The 18,397-nt window shown below is 37.3% G+C and overlaps 2 protein-coding genes and 1 pseudogene across 2 annotated transcripts; 1 reads left to right on the forward strand and 2 right to left on the reverse strand.

The window, feature by feature from the left end:
* Positions 1-4,249: 4,249 nt before the first annotated feature.
* Positions 4,250-6,106, reverse strand: LOC126607259 (3-ketoacyl-CoA synthase 6). The gene has a single exon (XM_050274790.1). It carries the CDS (start codon positions 5,997-5,999, stop codon positions 4,509-4,511), a length of 1,491 nt encoding a protein of 496 aa, XP_050130747.1. The 5' UTR covers positions 6,000-6,106; the 3' UTR covers positions 4,250-4,508.
* Positions 6,107-8,643: 2,537 nt separating this feature from the next.
* On the forward strand, positions 8,644-10,073 carry LOC126607782 (tetraketide alpha-pyrone reductase 2-like; annotated as a pseudogene).
* A 4,689-nt stretch (positions 10,074-14,762) lies between these two features.
* Positions 14,763-16,864, reverse strand: LOC126608553 (ethylene-responsive transcription factor ERF118-like). Its single transcript, XM_050276499.1, has 2 exons — positions 16,482-16,864; positions 14,763-16,361 (listed from the first exon to the last, which is right to left on the reverse strand). The coding sequence occupies exon 2, from the start codon at positions 16,148-16,150 to the stop codon at positions 15,119-15,121; it is 1,032 nt and encodes a 343-aa protein (XP_050132456.1). The 5' UTR covers positions 16,151-16,361; positions 16,482-16,864; the 3' UTR covers positions 14,763-15,118.
* Between the last annotated feature and the right edge of the window lie 1,533 nt (positions 16,865-18,397).

Genomic DNA, 18,397 nt, shown 5'->3' on the forward strand with positions numbered 1-18,397 from the left:
TCCAATCTTTAATGGTTGTATCTAAATTGATTTAAATCACTTCAAATATTTCAAATAATTACTTAATCTTTTAAAATTCGATATATATTAGGTTATCAACATGTAGTAATGACGCCACGCCAATGTTAAGTCGTAACGTGGACAAATATATTGAAGGGCATATGCTCGATGCATCATTCATGAAGTTTAGCTTGGTTTATTTGTTTATGGTTGGGAAAGCTCCGTATACTACACAACACGTCATGGGTTCGATTATTGGTACTAGTGAATTCACACGATGGTGGTCAAGAGAAGGTTAAATGTCTCTGTAAGTTTTCCCAGCTCAAGGAATTATGGACTATTGTAGCGAAGCCATGATTAGATAGTTAGAAAAAATAATTTACAAGATCAATGGGATTAATGAAAAGTAACAGTGGGAGAAGCAGGCAAGGAGGAAAATGTATGAGAGCGAAAGCGGGGTTGGTGTGGTGATGAACAGGCAATGATGTGCTCTGCCTTACCAACCCAAACCAAGACTAAACAACTTATAATATTTAGGGTTTGGAAGAAGTCATTTTGTGTCCTAGGGTTCGTTTTGGAAGTCAACATGGATAAATTAAAGAGAACTTTAACAAAAAGTTTTCAGTACTGTTCATTTTAACGAAAAATTACATTTTTACACTAAAAAGTCAATCCTCATACTATTCACTTTACCCTTTATTTTGTCATTATCATTAAAACTCAAAGTTTTCAAGCCATTTTCATTAGTTTTTCTTAAATTAAAATCATTTAAGGGTTTCTTTTAGATTGCTTAAGGAATTTTTAGTGATTTATATAGACAATCAAAAAACGCTTTTAACTAGTTTGACAGTATAATATAAGTGTTTATTGCTCTTAGAATCACTTTATGAAGAAGCAAGAAGTCATATGTTTCTTGAAGAAACACTTTTAAATAGTTTAACAGTAGACATTTTAATGTGTTTGTAACAAAGGCAGTTCTAAAAAAAAACGCTTATGTCCCTCTTATAACTTGAGTGGGTGACATATTTGATGTGTTCTGCTTCCAAGGTGTGTTAATAAATAAATAAAAATGAACATCCACATGTTAGAACTTTAGCATAGTAACACAATGTGCCGGTGTTTCCGGTAAAGAAATATCTACCAAATATATTGGGCAACTTCAATAACACGGGTACATTAATATCATGACGTCTTGTGGCATTAGATTATATGCAAAAACACCTGCACATGTCATTTATGATTAACATGAAATATCATGTCATATGTATGAGTAATGTACGTATTTTATTTAAGACGGTGGATTTGACATTTTAGTACTTAAGATGGGGCGGGCCAATAGGCCCCACGTACCATTGGATCTAGACTGGGTGCCACGTCCCAGCATGTGCAGTTGGAAATTGGAATTATTATTTGTTATTTAGCCACCAGCCCCGTAGGGTCGCCAACATTGCAGCTGGATCCATCTACATGCCATGACTCACGACCCTGTCTCCATCGCGTTTGAATGCCGCTGGCTGTGGACAGTAACATGCTTTGTTTTAAATTAACAGCAAAAATATAAGAATATCAATTAATTCTACACGGTTTTAAATCAATATTCATGACAATTTTTTGTTGTTCAATAAATCTTCAAGAAATTATATAACGCATTTTTAAATTTAATTTTTATGACATGTTATTAAGAACAAATCAAATCACAGAGATCTTCCATGATCTCACTTAACACAGATTTCTCCACTTAACACAGATTTTGATCCCCTCATTATTAGTCTTGATCCTCCAAATAAGTTTTTTACTAAAATATCGGAAGTAGCCATGGGAAATGGGTAGAGCGAGGTAATGAATTATGCATTTCGAAAAATCAAGCTATACCCACTTTTGGAATTTGGTGACATAAAAAACATTTCCCAAGGTTAAACTTTTGGTTTAGGCAATTAGGCTAGAGCTGGTATGTAAACTTTGGTAGTAGTTGGTATGTAACCCTTTCCTAATTAAGGTTAAACATTTGCTAAACCCTGAGGATAATGATGTAAGTCTCTAGTTCAGGGTGCATTAATCTTGTCAAGCTTTCTCTGTCAAGAATAAGTGCAACGATTAATCTTGTCAAGCTTCTAGGATTAAGACTTCATGAGAAAGCCTGAACAGAACAAGAACAAGAAATACACTCTTATTTTTTTTCTTTTCTCTCGCACACACTTTGCCCTTACTATCATATCGCCCTAACTCCTTGAGTGGCATACAACTTATTGTTTTGCTCTACTTCAAAACTAGTGCAATAGCACCTTTATATAGACATAATAAAGCTCTTCTTCAATAAAAAAAATACTAATCATTGGAATCTAGTTATGAACCATTCTCCAATTACGAAACTAACTCCAATTAGGAAAACCACTCTAATTGCAAAAACCATTCCACTTGCGAAAACACTTTACTTCTCTAAGACTATAATTCTTAATAGACTTAGAACAACTATCACCTCAAGGTGGAAAGACCAACAAATTTTAATCACTGCCAAGTTCCAATTAATTGTCTCCATCATAATTTCACTTCACAGCAATGTGTTGAAAAATAACTGGACTCGGTGGCTGAAAGATCAGCAGCGAAGTTCTATCCGTTGAAAAATACGATCTAGCAACTTTGTTTAATTGTTTCCAAATGTGGGGCCGAATTAAAGTAATTAACAGTTGATCTGGGATGGGTTCCAACATGTTCTCTTCTCAGATGACATATCAATGGGTTAGTTTTAATGGCGGTCAACGGGTACAGGGCGCAAACAAACATATCATAATCATATCACGGTGGCGAGACACTTGTCGATTTACAGGTAACGTGGATGATATTTTTGCATGCAATGCAATGCAACACCCAAATTAACTGTTTTTCTATAAAATAAAATAAAAAAATAATAATAATTAACCAACTTGTACCGAACGGGTTCACTATTAATATCATTTCTCGAACTCCTAACAATCTAACACAATGTTATATCTTATATACAAGACTTTTTTCACATAACCGTACATTAGTAGTTTGGAATGCCACGATAATAGAAACTAGTTTTACTAGCTAAATCTTTCTTATATCGTTATACGACAGTTCATGGCATGGATGCCGGTTTCAGTCTCATCTGCAATGGCCAGTGCTGGCTAGCCACCGTATAATCGTTGAAATATTAAGGGCATCTGCAGCCCTGCATATTGTTTAACTGATTTCTTCACCCTTGCATCCACAAGGACCACAACCATGAAGTCATTCACCAATACATACATAGGCATACAGCTCAGCCGTTTCAATTGGCCAGATAACGAAATTAAAGAGAGAACCCTTTTAAGTTCTTCACATTAGGGAAGAACAGCCCTAATTTTCAATGATCCCCTTATTACTGAAAATAATCATCTGTTTGCAATAAGTAAGGTACAATATATGTTAGCCAAGTTTCTACTGCATTTCAAGAGTACTAAATACCAAAGCTTTAAAAACTTACAGCCTTAAGTGGACAAGAAAGCTTGATTAACCATGCACATCCACCTTAACCCCTAGCTTGTAAATGGTAAAAAAATCTAGGGCTAGCTGCTTCCATGCATGGATTTTGCTCATAAATCGAGTCACGATATATGGATCTTTCTCTGTGTGTCTGTATATATATAACTTTAATTTATTAATTTCTCTTTGCTTACCAGAAAGTTCAGGCTTCAAATGCATTCACGCACTTAGTTTACGTGTAGCTAGAGTTAGCTAACCCAGAACTTAGCTTTCCCCTCCTATGAAAATCTCTTTCCATATTTTCGACCTGTAGACTCGTAGAATACACGTATATTACGCCAGGTGCCACCAACCCTAGCTACTACGTATGCACCGGGGCAGAAGCTTCATAACCTTAAATCCAGGACCTCTTCTTTTAGCTGCATTTTGGATGGCGGTGCAAAAAAAATTAACTATGATGGATCCCTTTTTTAATTTGGTGGTCCTCAAATTCCTTGTTAATTACTTATTTAGCTTGTGTAAACTGAACAAAAAGATGCGTAAAATACATTTCCATGAATGGAAGATATCATCATCTGCCTCAAGGCATTTCATTTATGGTCGGGACAAGTATAATTGATTTCGACAGAAGTATGTTTGTTCCACTCAAACGGGACCTTGTACAAGTGTTAGTTTTGCACCGATATCAGCGCTGGTTGTCCACTTTATTTTAGGTTTACGATTGAATGAATCAAAAGAAAATCAAGGTACATAGACAAGGCGAGAGTTGCATAAAGAGAATACTAGATGTTGTAAGAAACATTAAACGTAAAACCAAATTTAAAAATTAAGTCTCCCTAACATTACCATTTAAAAAACTAAATGTTGTGACGGCTGATGAATAGATTCTGTTTTTTATGATATAAAGAAAGATTTCAATCATACCGTCATGTAATATATGATTAAAATATATATTTGATTTTAATCAAAGAAAAGGCACCACCAATCACCATTCACCATTTCATTCGTGTTCTTGTTTCCAAACCCTAAAGCTTCACCACTTCAGGAATATGAACCGGGTACCTATCGATGCAATCAGCCCAGGGTCCATCTGACGCCGTTTTGATGGCTCGATTGCACTTCCAAACAGCGCTGTTGCACTTAAACCCGCTCCCGAACGCAATCTGCCAAACCCTATCACCTTTTCTCATCCTACCCTTCGCCTCGATGTACCCCAACTCGTACCACAGCGATGACGACGACGTATTGCCGAACCTATGCAGCGTCATCCTCGACGCCTCGCAGTGCTCCGCCGACAGCTGTAAATTCTTCTGCAGCTCGTCGATCACTGCTCTCCCGCCCGCGTGGATGCAGAAGTGCTCGAACGCCTGTCGGAAATCTGGAATGTAGGGCTTCCATTTCGGGTTCAAGATTTTCCGCCCGATGAGCGTGATGAGAAACAGCAACTGCTCCGACGCTGGCAGCACCAGCGGCCCGATCGTCGTGATGTTCGATTTCAGCGCTTCCCCCGCAATTGCCATCAGATCTTTAGAGAGCGAAATTCCAACTTTGCCCTCCTTGTCCTCTTCTTCGAACACGCACTTATACGCCTTGTCGTCGGCTCCCTTGTGGGTCCGGACTACGTGGACCAATCGGTACTTGGCGCGGCGGTGCTCGGACCTCCTGTTCGATAAAAGCAAGGCGGCGCCTCCCATCCGGAAGAGGCAGTTGGGGAGGAGCATCGCCCTCTCATTGCCTTGGTAATAGTTCGGGGTGATGATCTCGGTGCTGACGACAACCGCGTTGGAGTTGGGATGCACCTGGAGGAGGTCGCGCGCCAAATCGATTGAGATGAGGCCGGCGCTGCAGCCCATGCCGGAGAGATTGAAGCTCTTGATGTTGCTCCTCAGCTTGTATTTGTTGATCACCATCGCCGAGAGAGACGGCGTCGGCGAGAAGAGGCTGCAGTTGACGATAAGAATATCGATGTCTTTGGGCTTGAGCCCCGTTTTCTCGAACAGAGAGTCCATAGCGGAGAAGATGACGAGCTCCGCCTCGCCCCTCGCGGCCTCCATGGTGGGGTTGGGCGGAATGTAGTGGATTGCCTGAGGGAGGCAAGTCTCCTCGCCGAGGCCCGAGCGCTCGAGGATCCTCATCTGGAACTCGACGCTCTTAGGGTTGTTGCTGAGAATGAGGCGGGAATGCTCCATGAAGGTGGAGAACGGAACGCGGCACATGACCGGAGGTTTGAAGCAGGCGTAGTCGACAAGGTAGATGGGGCGGGGTTTGGACATGAAGTAGACGGTGGCGATGAAGATGATGAGGAAGGAGGAGCATAGGATTTGGACGAGGTCGAAGTGGAGGGAGTCCCAGAGCTTGAGAAGCTCGTCGGGGCTGAGGCGGAGGACCTCCAGGAGGATACCGGCCATGATGGGGATGAGAGTGAGGGTGAGAATGTGGTTGACGAGGTACTGGTAGCCGAGCTTGACATACTTGAGCTTGACGGAGTTGGAGAAGTCCGGCAAGATTGGAGGCATGGTTGGCTGCTAGGTGTTCGGCAGAGAAGGAGAGAGATGAGAAGAGATGATGAGCAGTGGTGGTGGTGGTGACAGTTGAGGGGGTGTTGTATTAGTTGGGGAAGGAGGGTGGGGATTTAAAGGCAACAGGACCGGGGCAATGAAGGAGGCAGATGAGGGGATTAAATGGGGACTACACGACACTCAACGCTCACTTACTTTTTTTTACATTAAGGAAAATATGAGAGTGAGTTAAGCCTTACAATGAGCGAGTCAAATAATGTGGTTCAAATTTACTTTTGACTAGAATTGAACCTAAAACCTCTTACTTACAGATGAAAATAAATATCACTAAACTGTAGTACTAATTTACAACGTTGACTTAACTTTGGTATTAATCATACTTTTCCCAGACATTTATTTTTCCACATGTAACTAAAACCATGCCCTAACATACATAGCTCCTTTTGTTTTGGTTCACCAATTATGAGCTTCCCTTCCTACAATTTGTCAAACATTAACTAGTTTGGGATTGATCCTTAATTAAGTTCAATGGTAGATGGATATCGTGGATCCATCTTTTAAGAAAAATATGAATTGAGTTGTCCGATCATGTTGTTGTACAACTCGTTTCATAATAGCATGAGACCTGTTGTGTTTTAGTTACAATGGCCCCATGTCGTTCCACTTAAGGTGACAATTGTTCTAATCAGACATCGTCACCATATATCTTCTATTCTCTTTCTTAATTATAATACACACGTGTAATCTACTTCAGTTTTGAAACTAAATAATTAGTTTCACATGTGGGATATTTTTAATCTCAATTATCAATACGATCATACAAAACGAAAAGATATAAATTTTGGGTACTGTTATTGACATTCTTTAAAAGTTAATTTTTCTTTTTAAATGTAGAAAAATTGGAGTACACAATGAAACTTTTAGAGTGTCAATAACAATACTCTAAATTTTTGGTTGTACAGTTTCTTATTAAGGACTGTTTAGGTATACAAACTGAACGTAATTTAATTTGATGCATATTCTCAACTACATGACGATGATGTTATATCTAAATTTGACTTCAAACTAAATGCCTAGAAAATATATGAGAAATGCTAAGGAGACTCTCTTAAAGTGAGACTATCTATGAACTCTCTGCCATCTTACACCTTAACGTTAATTTCTGTGTCAACATCATATAACATTGTGGAAGAAAATGAGGTGGCAAAAAATTCATGGAGAGTCATACTTTGGAGAGAATTTCCTTAACATTTTTCAAAATATATATCCGGGGAAAAAATTGAAAATGAAGTCAACCAAATTATAGTTAGAGAAATTAATTTCCAGCCTCCAATTGATTTGTTTTCGAAATAATGCATTTCATGCACCAATAACAGTTGGACGGATAAATATTCACATCCGTTGAGTATACGTTGGAGCTAACAATAATCCTAAACCCTAAACAACGACAAGAACTTACATGACACAATTAAATATATCTTTATTATGGTGTCTCGTGCTAATAATACAATGATATGTGTAAATTTTTCTCTTACGACGATGTATTTTAGACACAGAATGTCAGAATAATGATCTATGGCACGTTAAGTTTCTTCCGTAAATAACTCAGTGATTCGTTTCATTATGTCTTCATGTTAACCCCAGAAAACTTGGAGTATCTTCTGGGATTATGAGAGAGGAGGAGGAGGAGAATGACGAGTGATTTGACTCAATAGAGTATGCGATGTTTGACATTTGACAGAAATAAGGTATTGAGATAATATTTACGTGGGGATTGACCAAATCCGAATAGGAGCAGTTTGGAAGGAAGGGATGGGGTAGTTCGGTCACAAAAAGTTGAGAGAAATTTAATGGTCGCTTCAATGGCGGCATTGCCGGTGCGTGTGCGTGCTCTCTCCAGTCTCCATGATCTAAACTTGTAGGACGACGGTGAGGCCCATTTTGTAGCTTCCTTGTTGGACCGAAACAAATATTTTGTAGCTTCCCTTGGCCCACTTATAGCTTTTGAAACCACATAAAAAATAAAAAATAAATTGAGGGAAAATTACTAATTAGTAATATCCACTGAAGAGCAGCCGGCATAATCTGATCTAGGACTATGACCTGGTCCAGAATGAAATACATATGGGACCATTCTTTTGTTGCAGCCGTAACTATAACGGTACTAAGGTAGCGAAAATCCTTAAAATGAGCACGTCACTGGTACAAACCAGCTGCCAACTATCTTTTTCCCTCAACTTCACCATTTTTCCCATTGCTGCTAAATGAGAAAATGCGTCCTCAAACTAGTCTATCAAATTGAAGGGAATATGAGTAGGATTGTTGGTGCACACACAAACGTAGCGACATTAGTTGGAGCAGTTTACTCCTCTTCATGCAGCTGAGTTCAAATGTACTTCCTCTCTTCCTTACTATTAAGATTAATTTTAAAATAAAAAAAATTAATATCGCAACAAATTCAAAACCTTCAAATAATCAGCCGGATGAGATTCAAAGTTCAAACTATAAACTAGCATTATGCTCTAGCTAATATGACTACGCTCAAGTCTACTCAGAATTTATAATTTTAGATTGTGATTCCATCTATGTATTTAGATATGATTACAGTTCATGTAGCTAGAATTTACAATTGGTTTATTTGATGACAGCGGATGTGGGGAAGGTGGGTTGTCTGTGGGAGTTGAATGGAGCCAAGGAAAGGCTCAAGTTGTTGAAAGCTGATTTGATGGTGGAAGGAAGCTTTGATGAGGCTGTACGAGGCGTCGATGGAGTCTTCCACACTGCATCGCCCGTACTTGTTCCATAAGACGACAATGTTCAGGCAACTTAGTTAAGCTCTTCATTTGATCTTTTAGCTGTCTTGTTGCTTGATTGGGAGAAAATTTGAGAGCTTTCAAAACTGCAGAGTGCTAAAATGTGGTGCATTCATGAAAAATATTCAAGCTAAAACGAAACTTTGATTTGATTGTAGGCAAATTTGATTGATCCATGTATAAAGGGCACGCTAAATGTTCTGAATTCGTGCTCAAAAGCACGCGTGAAATGGGGTTGTGCTCACCTCTTCTTGCTTTTCTACAAGATATCGTTCCGATGCCCAGCAGGCCTCTCCACTCAATGAATCACATTTTGGAGTGATCCCTAGTACTGCAAGCACTACAATGTAACCACTTAGAAACCCTTCCACTCCATGTTTAGTTCGAGATCAATTGGGTTGTAGCGATTATGGGTTGGATGTCTAATTGTCCAAGCAGTAATGATAGTATCTTGTACCTGAACCGGTGGTAAGTGCTAATGCGGTCTGGGGGAAAGGATTTCTTCTTGTCTGCTTAGCTTTTCTTTGGCCTACCACATTCATCATAAAAAATAACACTTATGTTGAATTGAAGTTGAAATGCAATGTAAATTATTGTTTGTGTACAGCTTGGGTATGCTTATGCAAAAACTACAGCAGAGTAGGAGGCATGGAGAATTGCCGAGGAGAGCAGAATGGATCTCGTGGTGGTGAATCCGTCATTCGTGGTTGGTCCTCTGCTAGCACCACAACCAACCAGCACACTATATATGATACTTGCTATAATGACAAGTTAAACCACGTGACAATATTCTAGTATCGAACAATAATTTGTCCAATTCGAGAATACGTATATTGAATATGCCGTTAGGTTCAAGAGGGGAGTTCCCGAACACGACAGTAGGATTTGTGCACATAGATGATGTGGTGGCTGCGCACATTTTAGCAATGGTGGAAAGCAAAGCGTCGGGAAGGCTGATATGTTCGAGCTCGGTTGCGCACTGGTTGGAGATCAATGAGATGTTGAGGGCCAAATATCCATCCTATCCATATGAAAATAAGTGAGTATCTCTAGTGTTTTTAAGTTTTTCTTGGCTTAGTATGAAAAATTATTAATGGAATTAAACATAAATTGTAGGCGTAGCAGCGTGGAAGGAGATAGTAATCCACATAGCATGGATACCAGTAAAATAGCACCACTGGTATTTCCACCCTTCAAAACGCTTGAAACAACGTTTGATGACTGCATCACTAGTTTCCAACAGAAACGATTTCTATGAACGAATCGCACAAGGCGTTGCCTTTGAGTGCGTTCCAAGTTTCGTTTTAAGATACAATCTTAGCATTTGTCTCCTGCACCCGAAGCCTTGAGTTCGATTTCCCCTCCACTTGTCTAAAAGGGAAAACAAATCAATAGTAGTAGACAGTGACGGATGCATTGAACTTCGGTGAACGTCCATGAATACCTTGAATGATGATCCTCCGAACTTCGGTGAACGTCTATGAATACCTTAAATGCTGATCCTCCGAACTTCGGTAAATATTCATGGATACATTGGGTGCTGTTATTTTGAAGATTAGAGTTGGCTTCATACATGCCCTCCAACTGACTTCAGGCCTATCAAGACTCGGTGAATGTTCATGTATATCTTGGGTGCTGCCCCTTGCATACATTAATAGGTGTGCAATATGCCTTTCCAAATGACTTTAGGCATACCAAGACTCGATGAAATAACGATATGCATGCTATTTATGGTAAAAAAAAAAATTGCACACTATACGCGTTATTTTTATTGACCCTTATAATATTATTTTCTGTATCCGGCACTAGTAGTAGATGAGCAATGAGCAAGGGTGTTAAAGCAGGAACTCCATCATTATTTGTGTTTTGTTATCTTCTTCTTTTCCTTTTTCAATATTCAATTTTTGCTTCGTTAAAGTTTTTGGCGTGTCTGTCTTATGCCTTTTGACCGTCAAAGTTTTGGACAGAGCTTTTAACAGAATGTTTGATTCTAGGGATCTACCAGTTTGGCTAAAGCAGTATATTTACATTACATATAAACAGTGAGTTAAGTTGGTAAAAACCGTTCTCTTTGCTAAATTAAAGTCTAGGTTTGAGTTCTGCTGTCAGCAATTTCTTTTGGTGGGTGATCTGTAATAAAAAAAATAAAAATAAAACTAAGACCTCTTTGTAAGTTCTCAAATAAACTTATGATATGCTCTGATCCAGAAATGAGGTAGACTCCCTCACCCTAAACTTTTTGTTTCTAAAATAAAAACAATAGGCATGTTTACTTGTAATGGAGTCATGAATCGAAGAAGTGAAAAAATAATTAAAATGAGATCAACTTGTCCCGTAGTTAAATTGATTTTTAATTTTAAAGTATTTAATTACAGATTTTGAATGTGAAATATATTTTATTTTCAATTTTCAGATGTGCTAGTTTACAAAGAGAAGATTAGGAATTAAAAAAATGATAATACTTTCTTATCCATTGTAAAAGCCAGAATCAAATGTAATAATAAAAGCTGTGACAAAAAGTCGTGATGCAGAATTGTTAACTGTTAATCAAAAGGAAAGCACATTCCTCTCTTTGATTTCAATATAAGACAAGACCTTAATTACGGTTTCTTTTTGTTTTTCAGTCACATTTTTTATAATTCAAGTCCAAAGCTTAAATGCGTTTTTTAACTGGAAAATCTCATAAATTTTTTTTTTTAAATACATTTAGGCTCATTTGGATGTGTTTTTGAAATGACTGAAAATATTTTTAGTGAAAATATTTTTAGAACCAATCATTAGTAAAGATGCAAGTAAATGCTCGAAAAACACTTAAAGTGCTTCATAGAAAAAGCACAAAACTAGTGTTTCTTGTAGAAAACACTTTAAGTGCTTTTGAAACCCAAAAATATTTTCTCTAAAAGTACTTTCAGTCGTTTCAAAAACACATTTAAACGAGCCCTTAGACTTTTGGAGCTAACAAGCACAACATTGTTTCCATCATTTTGCACATAAGTTTGAATTTTCCTCAAAGCGTTAGTGTAGCTTTAGTCTCTTTGAACACTTGCAGAAAGGTCTTAGTTCCCTTTTAAGTTTTTACAGATCTCCCACCAAAATATCGCATTCTAAACTAAATAACAACTATTTGGTGTAAATACAATACATTTTAAACAGCCTTGGTATTAATCCTATAAGTAAATAAGAAGCTACCTAATAAGCACTTTATTAAGACCAGATAAAACTGATTAGTGGTTTGCCTTTCCGTTAACATAGGGGACCGTTCACTTATTATTCATAAGTAATGCGAAATGATTGCTCTTTTGTTAAACAACAGATTTTATAATCAGTTTCATCTGATTAAAACAGAAAAGTTAATAAAAAACATAGAAGTTAGTAAAAACTTTTTAAAGTTATAATAATTTTTTGGGATATTTTTGATGCGGTCTCTAATCCTTAATATTCTTTGATTAAAACTTTAATAGTATTCAAAGTTTGATCAAGGTCCCTTGACTTTGTACACCTCATTATATTACTATTAATATTTATATTTTTATAGTTTTCACATTAATTATTTGATATTTTATGAGATTTATAATCCTATAAATTTAAAATCCCTCACTATAATACTATTAGAAATGGTTACGATAAAAAAAATTCAAATATTTTGATTGAATAAATTGATAAAAGCTATGTAAAAATACGAAATAATAAATGGCAAATGAATGTATCCATAGTGTTAAAAAAATTGGTACATTTCACATAGAATGGGTACATTAGAAATAAATTAGGGTACATATTAAAGATTAAAAATTATGAATACAAATGAATTTTAAAAATATAGGCGCTAAAAGAAATTAATACATGGGTAGAAAATACTACAAATTTTAAAAAAAATGTTGCAAATTAAAAGTGGGTACAAACTAAAAATATAAATATATGATACAAAATTTAGGCATAAAACATAAATATACCATATGTAATTGTTTTATCATTGATTAAATATACAATGTCATATGACGGTATATACATAGGTACAAACACAAATAAAACTTTAAAAAATATGGGCACAAAAAGAAACTAATATATGGGTACAAATTAAAAATGAAAAGAAAATTCGTACAAATTAAAAAATATTTGCAAATTAAAAATAGGTACAAACTAAAAATAAAAATATATGATAAAAAATTTAGCCATAAATATAAATATACTAATTGTAACATTTTTAACATTAAGGGAATATATTTAAAAATAAAAATATTTTATTATTCAAATAATTAATGATGTTATTAATACCCAAGGACATTGATAAAAAATTGAAAATGAATAGGATTTTAATCAATGGAGTAACAAAAAAAAATATATGAACCTAATTTTCTCAAATTTTTTATTGTTAAATCAAATTTTAAGGATCCGAATTATTTGGTTCGTGGACTTTAGATGAAGAGATCTGGAGATAAGCTTTTTCCGAAATTTATAAGCAGTGGCATGTGATGTTAGAGGATCTTCACCAGGACACGTGCCAAGCAGAGGCATTGAAATTGTGTTACCAAACACCCAGTGGTTTGGTTGAAGGGACCTGCAAGGAGAGCGAATTGGATTTATTGGACTACAGCTAGCTCAAAGGGACCTGCAAGGATTTTACTGCCTCTAGTTCAAGATATGCTTTGTCTGCCAAAGAAAACCAACTCAGGTCCACTCCTACAACCCTCTACGTTTTCACAACAACGAAGAACAGAGGGACTTCCTCGCTCCTTTCCGCCGCAACTATGACGTTCCAGATCAATATTACATATTGCCATGAAAAATTAGCCTTGTGAAAATATATCCACTGATTTAGGACGCCATAGCGACATTCCTAGATATGAAATGTCCTAGTCAGTTATCCGAAGATGGGTAGGATTACAAGGTGACGAATTTTTAAATCATGAGATATAGCCAAGGTGCCAAAGTAGCATTACAAAGTGACGGGTGTCCCAAACTAATTATCCGATGAAGCTTGAGCATTCCATGGCGGACAACCAATTATCCGACGGCATGATAATATTTCTAGATGGCAAAAACCAATGATTCAACGCCATTCGAAAAGTTAAAACGCACAACAATAATGCGTTTTAAATTTGGAACACCGCCGCATGGTCTATGTTTCAGCACTATCACAATAGGGAGGAACAATTAAGCCATCTCCAACTGACCCAGCTAAAGGGCCATAGGCTAAAATATAGCCCGTTTTGACATGAAAAACGTCTCCAACAAGGGACTAGGCCAAATGACTTGTGGGTCCCACCGGGCCATAATTCAACCACCAGGCCAGCAGGCTAGCCAAAATGAGCCAGCTAGCCAGCCCGTTTGCACTAGCCCAAACCCATGCTAGCTGACATTAGGTTATTGTTGGTTTGAATTTTTTTTTTAGACGGAATTTTTGTTTCCTATAAATACCTAAGCCATTTATTACCCTTCTTTCCACTATTCTATACTATCTTATCTCATTTTATTTCAATTCTTCACCAATTTTTTACATCTTTTTTATTATATAAAGATAAGAAATCTGGAGCCATATTTATTTAGCGACAAGTGACATTCAAATATATTCGAAAACTTTATTTTAATATGGTAATTTAATTCAATTAACCAGCTAAAAAATAACCTCATTCGGTTGGACATGAATTTTTTGTCAAACGGACTATGTTTTGGCCTACGATCTTTTGACCCATACGGTTAGAAATGGTATAAAATATAACATGTTCATTAAAAAAATACGTTTTTTACGAGGCTATAGGACTAAACATAACCCCTTGACCCCTTTTGACTGGAGATTGGTAAAATAAGTCACCATCTACCTTGATATCAAAGAAATTTAGTAATAACTGCTGAGAAGACCCGACAATAAAAGGGACACGAGCTTTGTGCTCCATCAATGGTTAACAATCCACACTAAAACTCCATGAACATTTAAAAAGAAATCAGAAAGTAGGTAAAGTACAATTCATTGCAGAAACTTCATAGTCCAGTACTACATCACGGAGAAAACAGAGAGATATAACATTAAACCCTTCAGCGACAACGAATGAGATCGAAAACCCTTTTGGACGGCTCTGATAGCACGAGAAAACCCAAGGATTCAAACTGAACATTACCATGCTTAAGCCGCTAATCACCGTCTTAATCTCTCTTTAAACAAACAAATTAATTAAACACTCGCTCAAGAACCCCCAATGTGTTGGTTAAGAGTTCTTGATGTTTCACCTAACTACTGCAAAACCATAGCTAATAATTACCGATACTAACGGAGATTAAACTCTTAAGATACTCTCCTAGCTGCAAAACTTATTGGCATACTATGTTGAGGGGTTCATCCAACCAGCAAGCAATGTCATCCTTGCCAAGATCCTCAAAGTCACAGTCGGGAAGACTGCTCGGCTCATCGCTTTCAAATCCGGGAATCTGAATATCCTCAATGCTGCTGTAATCGTCGAAGTACTGCCCGAAATCCTCTAAGTAAAGAGAATCGAGCTCCGGTCCCAAGTTTATCTCTTGATCAAAATGAAGAGGGCCGAATGTATCATCAAGAAAACCCAAATCGGGTATTTGCAGCTCTCCAAGATTTGTCGAATCATCGGCAATCTCCTTCTCCAAATCAGCACCATTCTGAATGTTATTAGAAGCAGATGTCTCCAAATCAAGCACTGACGAAGGAGACCTCTGAGACAGAACACAGTCGGAATCCTCAGACAAAACAGGTTCAACGTTGTTGTAGGAACAGTTGTTGGAAACGACAGCTGAAGCCGAGGTGGTGTTGCTTTTATCAGAGGCTGAAACGGCAGCCGGAGCAGCTGCCACCATTTCTTCAATTTCAAGCCGCTTCGCCTCATAGGCCTTGGAAGCGTCCTCTGCAGTGTTGAAAGTACCAAGCCAGATACGAGCCCCTTTGAAAGGGTCACGAATCTCAGCTGCCCATTTCCCCCATTTGCGCTGTCTCACTCCTCTGTAAGGAGAAGAGGACTGCCGATGGGATTTAGTGAAAATCACCTTCTTGTTGCTGGGTTTCAGGGTTTTAACTCCACCATAGTTGCTGTCTTGACCTGAGCTCTCCGGCTCAGCGGCGGCCTTCGGCGGCGGGAGCGCAACATTGGGTTGACAGAAAGTAATTTCACGAACGAAGCGTCTTGGGTTTTTAGCAAAGCTTCTTTCTCTTCCTCCTTCATCTTCACTCGAAGATGAGTCATCAGTGGCGTCGGGATCGTAACAAATAATACGGACTTTCCTCATAATCTTGGACTGTTGAGCAGGAAATAGTTCTCTCTTGGACTTTCTCATACTGTTCCGCTGATTTACCAGCTGTCTCCGAGGCTCAGGCATTTTCTGAACTAATTTCTAAAAATGCCTAAAATCTTCTCCCAAAACCCTCAAAATTACCCAGAAAAATGGGAAAAAAAAAACGAAATTAAAAATATGAGATTTGAGTTTGTGATGTGAGTGGTATCAGGTTAGATCCACTCTCAGGAATAAGAAGAGGAAAGAAAATCTTTTTATATGAAAAGCCCCAAAATATTGCAATCCAGAACAAATCCTGCAAATTTCAACAACAACTAGTAAGATTTAAATTTAAAAACTAAAAAATCAACCCAGAATTGAAAAACCCACAGGGGTTTAACAAAGATTTAGAGAATATAACCAAAAACCCACATACCTTTTTGGTCTCAAAATCATCGAAACAGGTCGAATCACCGGGTTGAATCTCTGCCGGAAAAAGCAGAGAAGCATAAAGCAGACGGCAGAGCAAGCAGCAGTTAAAATCCAGAGCTTCGACGGAGCCCCAAGCACCACCAAATCAAAGCTAGCCGACATAAAATCTCTCCACGCAGCCTCCTCTTTCGCTCTCCTCCGTTCCTCAGAGAAAACCCAAATCCAAAACCTTCGGTAAAAATCTGTGAGAAAAGATAGAGAGAGAGCCAAAGCGAAAGAAAAAGACTGAGAGGAAAGGGTGATAGCTAGATATAGCCGCAGCAAAACCCCTAAATCCTCAGACTGTTTGGTGGTCAAAAGGGATAGAGAGGATGACGAATCTATGGCCACGATTTTATGTGACAGAGATCAGAGAGTGGTTAAATAGTTTTCATCGACTTTTACAATACACCGACTCTACAGAAACAGAAAAAAAAAATTAAATATAAAAACTGACCTTCAATTAAAAGATTCAACAACGCAAATCTCCATAAAATAAAAAATTTTAAAATATCAAATGAAATTATATATATTTTTTAATTTGTTGTATAAAATAAAATTTTAAAGCGGGCTGAAGAATTATTAATTTGTCATATCATTCTATTCAGTAATTTTTTACTCAAAATAAGTTATGTGAAACACGCATGATTGATGTTTAAAGTAAGGGTGCAACTTGGGTCGGACTAACCTAAACCCGTCCATATTCAACTCGACTTTAAACTCGAACAAGCGGGTTTTTTTTTAGTTATAACCTGTCTAAATCCAATCTAGTTTCAACCCGTTCATTGATTGAGTTGAGTTGAGTTGATCATTTGTCAAACTCAACCCAACCTGATTAACCAAACCCAATTGGGTTGAGTTGTGCAACAAGCTTCTCAATGACCTTTGCACCTTCATGGAGGCTTCACTAGTCACTTTTGATTGATTATGATAGAAAAGTGCATGGAGTTGCAAAAAGCAATTGTTTTTTGGGCAGCCACACTTTGATTTTTCTACAGGAGATTCGAAGGACAACACTTGAGTTGGGTACTAGCTTTGGACAATGAAGTGTTCCTTTTGGTACTAACTTTGGTATTTCTTGTATTTTAATTCAAACTTTGCATGAACCCGATTAAAACTTGAAAAAGTTGGACAACTCGAAACCAACCCAAGTAAACTCGAACCCAAATAAATCCGATTAAAACCCAACCCGACCCCGAACCCAAATTGTAAAAGTTGGGTTAGAGTTGGGTTGACCTTCTAACCTGCCCGAGTTGCACCCCTAGTTTAGAGTTATTTCAACATTTCAACATAAAGAATAACCTCAAAATTTACAATAGGTTGAGGTTCCCGGCGACTATGTTTTTGAGCTATCTTCACTTCAAAACACAGAGAAGTGAGCACAGGTCGTTCTTTTTTTTCTTTCAATTTTTTATAAAATCTTAAAATTATTTTTGTCTAAGCAACTTGTTAGAAGGGGGTGAGGCGTTGAAGATTCGAAACAACCTTAAATACAAGTTATGTGCAAGAATTTGACTTTATTGGATGAAAAACTAGTTAGACTAACATGAAAATTTTATAATTTCGGAAAATTTATAAATAAATCAATTAAAAATTTAATTCTTATCACAAATTAAAAAGGATGGTTGCTATCAAAACGCCAATTTTTACTTCTCATACATTAATTGTGTAGAAAACATAACCATTTTTTTTAAAATTCAAAATTAAATTATAAAAAAAAATCACAAAAACCAAAATTAAAAGATATTCAAACAATTTGCAGTTACCTTTGGGTGCGTTTGGTACGTGGGACGGGACGGGACGAGGCGTTCCGTCCCGCGTTTGGTGCGCCAAAAATGGGTGGAACGAGCTGTTCCACGGGACAGATTTTGGGTGTTTTTG

The sequence above is a fragment of the Malus sylvestris genome, chromosome 16 (genome assembly GCF_916048215.2).
Source record: "Malus sylvestris chromosome 16, drMalSylv7.2, whole genome shotgun sequence".
Classification (NCBI taxonomy): domain Eukaryota; kingdom Viridiplantae; phylum Streptophyta; class Magnoliopsida; order Rosales; family Rosaceae; genus Malus; species Malus sylvestris.

What these genes read in the sequence shown, in the direction of transcription:
- LOC126607259 (XM_050274790.1), bottom strand. Translation starts at nt 5,999, where the DNA reads ATGCCTCCAATCTTGCCGGACTTCTCCAACTCCGTCAAGCTCAAGTAT.
- LOC126608553 (XM_050276499.1), bottom strand. Translation starts at nt 16,150, where the DNA reads ATGCCTGAGCCTCGGAGACAGCTGGTAAATCAGCGGAACAGTATGAGA.